The 12,428-nt window shown below is 41.2% G+C and overlaps 1 protein-coding gene across 2 annotated transcripts in view; it reads right to left on the reverse strand.

Annotated features, from left to right (window-relative positions):
• The window catches only part of SLC7A11 (solute carrier family 7 member 11), a 77,984-nt gene that overhangs the window by 40,503 nt on the left and 25,053 nt on the right, over positions 1 to 12,428 (reverse strand). For both annotated transcript variants that reach the window (XM_038399868.2, XM_043513467.1), the window contains exons 5-6: positions 8,404 to 8,503; positions 3,681 to 3,725 (exon numbers count right to left, since the gene is read on the reverse strand). In XM_038399868.2, coding sequence (XP_038255796.1) covers positions 3,681 to 3,725; positions 8,404 to 8,503 — 145 coding nt within the window. The remainder of the gene's footprint in view (positions 1 to 3,680; positions 3,726 to 8,403; positions 8,504 to 12,428) is intronic.

The following is a 12,428-nucleotide window of genomic DNA, read 5'->3' on the forward strand; positions in this document are numbered from 1 at the left end:
TCACCCAAGTATCAGCTGCCAGTTATTTTACATGCTATGCCACACCTAGAAATGTACAACTGTGACTGATTCTGAAGCAAACATTTACTTTGGCACATCACAACACAGAAGGAATCACCGCAAACTTCCTTGCTCCTGAAGTAATTTACATCTACAGCCATTTACAAATATATTACAAATTACACACCTGGAGGAGTCACGAATGTTAACCTGCTCAAGGCACCACCCTTAGTTTTTGTTTAAATCCCACCATGTAATACCACTCCAACACTGACATACTATGTGTGATCTTTAACATAACGCTGATGGAAAGGATTCTAAGCAATGTCAGCATCACAGCTCGAAGACTTTATAAATAACAGCATGGCCTGACAAATACCTGTCACCAGCTGTTGTTTGGGGGCCTGAGACTCAATGCTCATTGAAGTCAATGAAAACACTCCCATTATTTCAGAGGCTGTTGAGTCAGCCCCTATTATTATTAGTCAAAGCTATCTTCAAAAGCCCTTCTTTTTTTTTTTGCCACAATAGCTAGGCAATGGTATCTCTCTACTTTATCTCTGGAGAAATTTCAGATGCAGAATTCCTCTAAGTATGCTTAACAGCAAGCTGCATCTTTACAATTCAGCCTTCATGCAGCAACCGAATTTAAAAAATAAATCCATTGTTTCAGGACTGTTTAATGGAGTCTAAAAAGCTTCATTCAGCATAGCATGTAATAATTTGTTTAGTCCAATTGTGTTTTGATAGTTATTAAATAATGCATTGGAAACCCTTGTCTTTTTCTTATGTACTTCTACATTCATGTGGAGAATGTGGCATCAGATGCACAGTAAAATAGTAAACCTTCTTTTATCTCCCATGCAAAAGCACCCTGACTGGGAAGAGTGATAAACTGATGCTTCAGCAGCTTTGTCACATGGAGGAAGCAACCCTACACATGTAAAGCTGAGCCCCTTTTTCTGCAACTATCTTTTAATGGAACACATCAAATCAGCTGGACTATCAGAGTTCTGAAACAATAGATATCTCCACAATTCTTTGGTCTGCTCCAGCTGTGCAAAGCAGCCACAATACCACCTTAACCAGCTCTCTAAAGATTCTCCATACCTAAGGGAAATCCCTCACTGGATGTTCCCATGAGAAAGGGGGTATACCTGGGGCAGCCTTAAAGCCACCTTCACGCTCCCCTCTTCCCAAGTTGTACTGAGTAGACCTCAGCTGCAGATAAGGATTTAGCCCACTATATGTATACTCTGTGGGATGCAATATTATTTTTATTTGTACTTTTAAAGAAAGAAGAATGTCCCTTACATTCTAACCAGCAGAGCAGCAATATGCTCAGAAATACATAATACTGATCTCACACACATTTAACCCAATGGCAAAAAACTTGTGCTGACCTAAACAGAAGCAGGACAGTTCCAAAATTATCCATAACAAATATAATTAGTTGCTTAATTACAATATATTCTTCAGTGTGCAAGTTCTCAAAGAGATTTAACTATGTGGAAAGTCTGGTGGGGATTTTGTGTGTGTGCACATGCACATGTGCATTTTTAAAATAACACCTCATATATATTGATAATAGCCATATAACTTACAGAGCCAGGAGAGGAATAGTGTCTAATACAAACCCTTGACCACCTCACCTACACTCTTCCCACTAATCCGTCTCCCCAGGACTTACTGTAGCATTCCAGACACTTGAACATAAGCAATAAGACTAATAACAAATAAACAAAACAAAAAAAACTGCTAGAAAAAGGTTCTTTTCCCCCACCAAAAGAAATGTAGACTTCTCTCATTCTTTCTCACAAGATTATACTGTTCTGATGAATATGTGTGTGTGTGGTGTATGTGTATATACACATACACCACACACACACACACACACACGCACATATGTTGAAGTTCCTTCCCCACTCTGAACTGGGATCCAGATGTGGGGACCTGCATAAAAGACCCCCTAAGCTTATTCTTACCAGCTTAGGTTAAAAACTTCCCCAAGGTACAAACTTTGTCTTGTCCTTGAACAGTATGCTGCCACCACCAAGCATTTTAAACAAAGAACAGGGAAAGAAACCATTTGGAGACATCTTCCCCCAAAATATCCCCCCCCAAGCCCTACACCCCATTTTCTGGGGAAGGTTTGATAATAATCCTCACCAATTGGTACAGGTGAACACAGACCCAAACCCTTGGATCTTAAGAACATGAAAAATCATTCAGGCTCTTAAAAGAAGAATTTTAATTAAAGAAAATGTAAAAGAATCACCTCTGTAAAATCAGGATGATAAATACTTTCCAGGGTAATCAGATTCAAAACACAGAGAATCCCTCTAGGCAAAGCCTTAAGTTACAAAAAGACACAAAAACAGGAATATACATTCCCTTCAGCACAGCTTATTTTACAAGCCATTAAACAAAAGAAAATCTAATGCATTTTCTAGCTAGATTACTTACTAACTTTACAGGAGTTGTAAGGCTTGCATTCCTGATCTGTTCCTGGCAAAAGCATCACACAGACAGACAAAACCCTTTGTCCCCCCCTCCAGATTTGAAAGCATCTTGTCCTCTCACTGGTTATTTTGGGTCAGGTGCCAGCGAGGTTACCTTAGCTTCTTAACTCTTTACAGGTGAAAGGATTTTGCCCCTGACCAGGAGAGATTTTATAGCACTGTATACAGAAAGGTGGTTACCCTTCCCTTTATATTTATGACAGCATACAGCCCACAAGAGTCCATTTTACCATCTTTACATAGCTTTTCCCAGGCTTTCACAGCTCAGAAGCCAAATGACTTATTTGCAGAATCTAACCATTTTTTATTTAAGGAGCATATTCATTTGTAATTATTAGGGGAAGACAACCAGTAAGAATCAAAAGGAAATCCATAAAGTTTTTTTACAGGTAACCAGAGCTACAAGCTCATATTGGTTGTGAAAGACTGACACACTCTCATGTTGCTTGTTGTGTTATTCCGTGGATAATATTTACAGAGATAACCCTACGAGTGTCAGATCCTGGGTCTACAAACTCTAAAAACAGCTGTGTAGAAATTGCGGCTCAATCTGGAGGCTGAAGCCCACCTCCCTCCCTAGTCTTCCGAACCCGAGCTCCAACCCAAGCCCAAATGTCTACATCGCTATTTTTAGTGTCATAACATGAGTCCCACAAGTCCAAATCTGTACACATGAGCTTTGAGACTCACGGCAGTGAGTTGCCACTTGCTCTGTAGATGTACCCTGTGTGACTAAATCAAGTTATTCTTTTGCTGAACTGTAGAATTAGCTGTTTATATCACTATTTAAACAATAGAAAAATTGCCACAAAATATAGCATTCAGAAACATTCTTGGGCCTGATTCTCCCCAGCAGGTCACAAGTAACTCCCACTGAATGAAACCATTGGGAGTTATTCGTATCCTGAAGGTGAGATTCAGAACTCTGGAAATCTACTTACTCTTCTGCTTTCTCTGCATATGAAAGCAGATGCACAATGAGGTCACCAAAGGCCAGAAAGAGCAAATCTTCAAGCAACAGCAATTCAAATAGATACCAGATCTGCTGGAAAAACCAACTTGACCATCATGCAGAGTTTCCAGGGATTATTGCTTTTTCTACAGCATTTTAATGTTATGATCATTTTAAAAAGGAAAGGGGTGAAATAAGGTACCTACTTCTCAGGATTTTCTACTTCTTCAGTAACAAAATTGAGGTAAAACCTAGAAAATGAGAGAAAAATTTTACAAAACTTTAGTGCATTTTCATCCTAGATTAATTTTCCAACAGTCATGTAGATGTTCATAATTCATTAAACAGACCTGTCCATTATCACAGTTTCTTTAGAGACCTACCTTTGCAATTATACCGAGGAAGGAAATCACACCTATTCATTCTTCCGTCTTCCATCCATTTTGGAAGAAAAGTTGGCTTGCTAGTTATCAAGGAGAACACGACACCAGACAAAATCCTACACAATGCCAATGTGGACTGACATTGCACTTAGGGTTTTTTCCCAAGCTCACATACTGAAAAAAGTGTGGCCAAAAATCCCCCTTAAGCCATATAAATCTCAGTTTTAGACCCTAGCCTTAAACTTGCATTTGACAGAATGTCTTGTAAATGTTATATCAGTGACCTTGACCAGGCCTTTGGAGCAACCAAAATAGAAGCAATTTCAAAAGAATCCATCTCAGACTTTAACTACAACTTTCCAGTATTCGCTAATGTCATGTATATAGCCAGTGACCAAGGTCATTAATCCTGCAAGCTATGACACTGACTACTGCATGATCAATGAGGCCTTTGCACTCCAGTGTAAGAGCTAGACAAAGCTGTGTATCTGCATACATAAGGCTATGCAGCAAGCATAGTCCTACACACTGAGCAGTAGTAAGTCTCAAACTTCTTGAGTAATTGTTCCCTAACTTGCAAGTGCACTGAGTAAAAAAAGGGAGGGGGGAGTAAGGTAAGGATTCTGGTTTATGCCTAATAAAGCATTTAGATACATGATATTTCTTAACTCTAATTCCAGCTACTAGACATAAATAATTTGGTGGCCATGCAGCAGCTATCTCAGTAATGCAAGATCATGTTTCCCTACATTCTTTGTCCTGCTTCTCACCCACCACTTATATACACAATACTCTGCTCCTGCTCTATGCAGAATAAAATTCCAGACATAGCCAATAAAACATCCTCTTCATTTTACTACTTCCTCTTAGGGCGCATATTAAATTCTGCCAGTAACCTGGGTCACAACCATAGGTGCCAACTTCTCCTGGTGCCGGTGGGTGCTTGTGTCCCCCAGGCCCCGACTCCACTCCTGCCCCACCCCCATTCCAACCCCTTCCCCAGAGTCTCCGCCCCAACTTTGCCCCTCCCTGCCCCATTGGACTCCTTCCCCGCCCCGCCTCTCCCCCACCTCCTCCCCTGAGCATGCCGTGTTCCTGCTCCTCCTCCCCTCCCTCCCACAGCTTGTTATGCCATGAAACAGCTATTTTGCGACAGCAAGCACTGGAAGGAGAAGCGGGGAAGGCACGCTCATGGGGGGAGGCAGAGGTGAGCTTGGGTGGGGCGGGGAGCTGCCGTGGGTGCAGAGCACACACCAATTTTTCCCCATGGGTGCTCCAGCCACGGAGCCCCCTTGGGGTCAGCACCTATGGTCACAACACCAAATTTTGCCCTACTTCTTTGCAGTTATTTTATTGGATTAAATTAGCCACATGTGACTAACACAGCAAGGCTAGTGTGTGACATACCTCTTAGTGCTCTGGTCTGTTCTGCTCTAAAGCAATCAGTTTGAGCTAGTGACAAAGAGAGAGAGGTAGCTTGGAAAAAGCACTGGCAAAAGTTAGATCTGATTCTGTTTACTAATTTTGTAAATGGAAATAAGGACCTAGGATTAAAAGTCGGTACCTGGGAAAGGAAAGGCAAAAAGTGATTACTTTTATTTTAAATGCAAGTTTTGAGGAGCTCAGTGTTTTGGTTGGGAAAGGGAGGTACTGAGGTCTAAAAGGTATAAAGATAATATTTTTAAAACCTATTTTACAGCCTCAAGGGTGAGTAATGTCCAAATAAGCAGTTTTCAGAAGTAGCAATAAAACAAAAATTATTATTAAGGGAAGTATTTTAAGCCAGAGTCCATTTCACAGGTAAATGAGAGAGAGAAAGAAAGCGGGGGATGGGGGGGAGGGAAGAGAGATTTCATATAATCAGGAAGATTTCTTTCAGCTTTCAAAATGCCAGCTCTATTTTCTGAACCTGTGGATTCTCTAGGGTGCCCCCCACACAATTGAATGTGTTTTGTTCAGTAATTCACTGGGCATGTTTGTAATGCCCTTGTACAAAAGGGGAGTTACAGGTTGGCAGAATTCAAATATCTGACTCTACCCATTGCCACCCCTCCCACCTCCAAAAATAACCAACCCTTATCATTCAAGCCTCATCCTCTGTATAAGGCAAAGTGTTTTAGTGCCTGTGAGCAGTGTGTAAAGAGGGAAAAAAAGGCTTCCAAACAGTTCTCAAAATAAACCCTGTCTGTACATTGCAGTACTTTTTAAACTCCAGCTGCACAGTATATAGACATTGCACAATGTGGAACACCTATAGAGCATAAATAAATTAAAGGAAGAAGCTAAAAACACCAACCTGTTTCCAGCCTACAATAGTGTCATTAGTGACAAGGAGAGAGAGAACTTGGAGCAAAGTTCTGAGTAAGATATTTCGAGCCAGATTCTGATACCATAGTTCACACTGACTAGTACTTTACTCCCACTAAAATGATGTAAGGTGCTAGTCAACAAGTGCAAAGTGGTCTTATTTCACTACTTTGTGACCTAGCTAAAGTTATTAATATACCCTTCTACGCATTCAGTTTTTACTTGTCTTTTGGGCTACATTTTCTTAAAAATAGAGACTGAGGTTCACAGGAAACACAATTCCTCTTGCAAATTGTTTAACTGCCCATATAAAAGAGTATTGGTGCATGCAATTACCCATATATTTAACAAAGGGAATGTTTCTTCCTGCTTTGCTTTTAATTAAAATAGATTATGAGAATTAAAGTATAGTCCTCCTTGTTCACTTCAGTTCTATCCTGAGGCCTAAAATGTAAATCAATAATTATTTTGAGTCAGATTCATCCAGGCTTACTCATCTTACTCTGCAAAAATACTCTCTTTCCTTGATGGGGCTACACACAGAGGAACTACTGAACATAAGTAAAACCAGCAGAATCTGTCTCTTAATACATTATATAATTCAAACCAAGATATACATGAGATGGTTGAATTCAGGATCCTGACAAAAGGAAGAAAGGAGAGCAGCAGAGAGTCCAGGACCCTGGACTTCAGAAAAGCAGACTTTGACTCTGTCAAGGAACTGATGGGCATGATCCCCTGAGAGGCTAATGTGAGGAGGAAAGGAGTCCAGGAGAGCTGGCTGTATTTTAAAGAAGCCTTATTGAGAGCACAGGTAAAACCATCCTAATGTGCAGAACGAATAGCAAATATGGCAGGCAACCAGCTTGGCTTAACAGAGGAATCTTCGGTGATCTTAAACACAAAAAGGAAGCTTACAAGAAGTGGAAACTTGGACAGATGACTAGGGAGGAGTATAAAAATGTTGCTCAAGCATGCAGGGGTGTAATCAGGAAGGCCAAAGTACAATTGGAGTTGAAGCTAGCAAGGAATGTGAAAGGTAACAAGAAAGGTTTCCACAGGTATGTTACCAACAAGAAGAAAATCAAGGAAAGTGTGGGACCCTTACTGAATGGGGGAGGCAACCTAGTGAAAGATGATGCAGAAAAAGCTGAAGTACTTAATGCTTTTTTTTTGCCTCAGTCTTCACAGACAAGGTCAGCTCCCAGACTGCTGCGCCGAGCAGCACAGTATGGGGGAGGAGCTGAGCAGCCCTCAGTGGTGAAAGAACAGGTTAAGGACTATTTAGAAAAGCTGGACATGCACAAGTCCATGGGACCGGATGCAATGCATCCTAGAGTGCTGAGGGAGTTGGCTGATGTGATTGCAGAGGTTCAACAAGGACAAGTACAGAGTCCTGCACTTAGCATGGAAGAATCCCATGCACTGCTACAGGCTGGGGACCAACTGGGTAAGCGGCAGTTCTGCAGAAAAGGGCCTGGGGATTACAGTGGATGAGAAATTGGATACGAGTCAGCAGTGTGCCCTTGTTGCCAAGAAGGCTAACAGCGTATTGGGCTGCATTCATAGGAGCATTGCCAGCAGATCAAGGGAAGTGATTATTCCCCTCTATTTGCACTGGTGAGGCCACATCTAGAGTATCGCATCCAGTTTTGGGCCCCCCATTTCAGAAAGGATGTGGACAAATTGGAGAGAGTCCAGCGGCGGGCTATGAAAATGATTAGGGGCAGGGGCACATTACTTATGAAGAGCTGCTGAGAGAACTGGGCTTATTTAGTCTGCAGAAGAGAAGAGTGATGGGGATTGATAGCAGCCTTCAACTACCTGAAGGGGGGTTCCAAAGAGGTTGGAGCTAGGCTGTTTTCAGTATTGGCTGATGACAGAACAAGGAGCAAAGGTCTCTAGTTGCCATGGGGGAGGTCTAGGTTGGATATTAGGGAAAAGTATTTCACTAGAAGGGTGGTGAAGAACTGAAATGCGTTACCTAGGGAGGTGGTGGAATCTCCATATTTAGAGATTTTTAAGGCCTTGCTTGACAAAGCTCTGGCTGAGATGTTTAATTGGGGTTGGTCCTGCTTTGAGCAGGGGGTTGGATTAGATGACTTCCTGAGGTCTCTTCCAACCCTAATCTTCTATTATTCTATGATACAGGACATGTCAGTCATTTTTTAGACTTAGATACATGTTTTTGTCACAGCATACAATCTATGATACAACTGGACATCTTTGGACTACTTACCAGCCTGAATAGGCATACATTCCTGAATAAAAAGCGAGAGGTAATCCCATAACACTGGCATCATTCCCTGCAAATGCATCTTTAAAGTGCTGTGTTTCTCCTGCAATAGAAATAGAAATGATGCTTAAATATAACCTCTGAAATATTCACTAGACAATAAAAAAAAATTACCTATGACTACTGCATTGTGACCATCTACTCTGTCTTTCCCTCTTCAAAAAAAAAAATCACATCATGGAGAAGTTTCTCACCAGATAGTTCAATTGACTTCAGATTCTGCTGTTGACGTCAATGGGACTATCTGGGAGAGTAACCCCTTGCGGAGATAAAGGAAGAAGAAGGCACACCTTGAGGCCTTATTTTACCCCGGGGTGTTTGCTACTTCCCACCACCCAACCCAGATGTAATGAGGTTAAGTGGTGTCCGTATAAAATAAGTAAGAACTACTAATTATTCTTTAAGAAAGGCATTTAATGATTTTCGACTATAACAACAGCATAAACAAAACAAGAAAAGGAAAACCAAAGACCAGCACTGAATAAGGATTAATACAAAAGGCAGATTATATTGAAGACAAGTGCAAGTACATGTAATATTGTGGACAATTTGCGAGTTCCTGAACAATAACTTTACATATGCTGGTCCTGGCAGGTTATAATAAAAGCCCTGAAGACAAGCATAAGTAAAGCTCTTATTCACCCGTTTTATATTCCTGGTGACAAAATATTTTAAAGGCAACACAACTCTACGTATAAGGAGCTAATGAATAACAGCACTACAGGCATCGCTTGGGTTACTTAAAAGACAATCACAAATGCAAGCAAAGCTCTTATGTATTAGCCACCTACTATTGATTGTATACTACGGTATTGATACAACTATGATCAATTTGGCTCGAGCGACCAGACTTCTATTACTCCGTAGACTTACCCTGCATTCCTCCAAAAATACGTTACCCTTCAGTCGGGAAAAATATTTCACTAGAAGGGTGGTGAAGTACTGGCCGGGTACAGACAGTCGAGAAATGCACATCCCTTCGGTTCGGGGGTGTGGGTCAGGTTTTCCTTATGACCGAAAACATGCACACACACAGTCCCGTGCCTTTGTCCTTTTTATCTGGTCTGACAGCCATGTTTTAGAACAGACCAACCAATTAGGGTGGGCCACATTGTTTATGTGCTTGCCCTAGTTGTATAATTGATGTGTATTTAATTTTTATGTCCAATTGTTAGTTGTTTGTATAATTTAGGCCTATTTATTTTCTGTAGCCAATTAGATTTTGAATGTGGGTAATTTGGGGTTGATAAGTACATAGGGGTCAGCATAAATTGCTATCTGGTTGCAGCATGTGCCCCCCCCCCCCCCCCAAGCTGACAGTTGGGGGAAAGAGAAGGTTCAAATTCTGGATTTGAAATGTCTGGCTCAGGCCAAATTCTGACACTGGCTGCAGGAGGCTTTCAGAGGCTTCAATGGGAGGTCCACACAGTCATGTAACATCTGAATTTGACCTTCTGTGTTTATTCTATTTTCTTTCTTGGGCTTGATTCTGAGTGCACTCACAGTGCTGTAACTGCACTCACTTCAGTGGAGCTATTCCTGATTTACACTAACACAAATGAGAACAGAATTAGGATCTTAATTTTTCCTAATTATTCTCTATAAGTATACGTTAAAATTTAAATCACAAAGAACACTGCCAGCATTTCACTTATAAACAGCATTTTTTGGAAAACTGAATTGATAGCTAAAATCTCTCCAGCATTTAAGCTATTAGCATCCAGTAGATTTCTACCACATAATATTCATAACCATGAGTCACATTATACTAAGCAAGAATTATACAGCTATCTATCCAAACACTTGCGGGTAAACATATGGAAAATAGTACCCAGGAGGTGACTACAGACATATCGTAATAGGCTGTGTGCTCATATTTTTCCACAGATTGTTCTAAAGATTTTCCCTACTCAATTTCCTGTTCAGATTGTTTTGAATGCACTTCTGCTCATTTTAAAAAGATAATAGGGAAGGGGAGAAACTGACAAAACAAGTTCTTCCCTGTAGGCACCTGTACATTCATATCGCAGGAATGCAGGGTTTTGCTACTCCCCACTTCACAAACATTCACATTTGGAAGATGCAGTGAAGAGTTTGCACACAGAAAGAAAGATTTGCTTATAGATCCATCGATCCTATCGGGACAGGAATATTGTAACCGAATCTGCTGAGAGAAACTGGCACTGCAAATGTGTGCTGTAACTAATAGCAAGCTTTGTGTGTGTACTGTGCAATTCCCCTCAACAAGAATTACTCTCATTCTCTGCTATAATGTTACCAGGTTCAGTGTAGCTCTAGCGCATTCTTATGTGGTAGATTTTCAAGGAAGTTGTAAGCCTGCGCAGAATTCTGTTCAGTTTCCTAATTATCAAAGGGACAAATCTTGAACTCCTTACTCAGTTTTCACTCTGTCTTTATTCATATCAGACTCCTCAATTGTCATGTTCCTGTTGCAGATATGGAGTGGCTACAGCGCTTGCTTATACACACTAGATGTGTGTATACTTTAATACTCTGTCAGATATGGCTGAGGGTAGCTTTAAATAACGTATTTTCTCACAGCGCCACCTAGTGGCTGCATGGTATAATACAGTACATGGTATAATAGTTTAATACTTAGCATTCCATTACATCACTAAAAGAAAAGGAGTACTTGTGGCACCTTAGAGACTAACAAATTTATTTGAGCATAAGCTTTCGTGAGCTACAGCTCACTTCATCGGATGCATTTGGTGGAAAAAACAGAGGAGAGATTTATATACACACACAGAGAACATGAAACAATGGGTTTATCATACACACTGTAAGGAGAGCGATCACTTAAGATAAGCCATCACCAGCAGCGGGGGGGGGGGGAAGGAGGAAAACCTTTCATGGTGACAAGCAAGGTAGGCTAATTCCAGCAGTTAACAAGAATATCAGAGGAACAGTGGGGGTGGGGTGGGGGGGAGAAATACAATGGGGAAATAGGTTTCAGAGTAGCAGCCGTGTTAGTCTGTATTCGCAAAAAGAAAAGGAGTACTTGTGGCACCTTAGAGACTAACAAATTTATTAGAGCATAAGCTTTCGTGAACTACAGCTCACTTCATCGGATGCATCTGTAGCTCACGAAAGCTTATGCTCTAATAAATTTGTTAGTCTCTAAGGTGCCACAAGTACTCCTTTTCTTCATGGGGAAATAGTTTTACTTTGTGTAATGACTCATCCATTCCCAGTCTCTATTCAAGCCTAAGTTAATTGTATCCAGTTTGCAAATTAAGTCCAATTCAGCAGTCTCTCGTTGGAGTCTGTTTTTGAAGCTTTTTTGTTGAAGGATAGCCACTCTTAGGTCTGTAATCGAGTGACCAGAGAGATTGAAGTGTTCTCCAACTGGTTTTTGAATGTTATAATTCTTGACGTCTGATTTGTGTCCATTCATTCTTTTACGTAGAGACTGTCCAGTTTGGCCAATGTACATGGCAGAGGGGCATTGCTGGCACATGATGGCATAAGAATGCTTCCGCCAACGTGCACGAGCTGAAATTTGTGGAAAAGCAGCATCGCTTACCCCATAACCTCAGCCATGCAGAACACAGTGCCATCCAAAGCCTCAGAAACAACTCTGACATCATAATCAAAAAGGCTGACAAAGGAGGTGCTGTCGTCATCATGAATAGGTCGGAGTATGAACAAGAGGCTACTAGGCAGCTCTCCAACACCACTTTCTACAAGCCATTACCCTCTGATCCCACTGAGAGTTACCAAAAGAAACTACAGCATTTGCTCAAGAAACTCCCTGAAAAAGCACAAGAACAAATCCGCACAGACACACCCTAGAACCCCGACCTGGGGTATTCTATCTGCTACCCAAGATCCATAAACCTGGAAATCCTGGATGCCCCATCATCTCAGGCATTGCCACCCTGACAGCAGGATTGTCTGGCTATGTAGACTCCCTCCTCAGGCCCTTCGTTACCAGCACTCCCAGC

The sequence above is a fragment of the Dermochelys coriacea genome, chromosome 4, assembly GCF_009764565.3.
Source record: "Dermochelys coriacea isolate rDerCor1 chromosome 4, rDerCor1.pri.v4, whole genome shotgun sequence".
Lineage (NCBI taxonomy): Eukaryota > Metazoa > Chordata > Testudines > Dermochelyidae > Dermochelys > Dermochelys coriacea.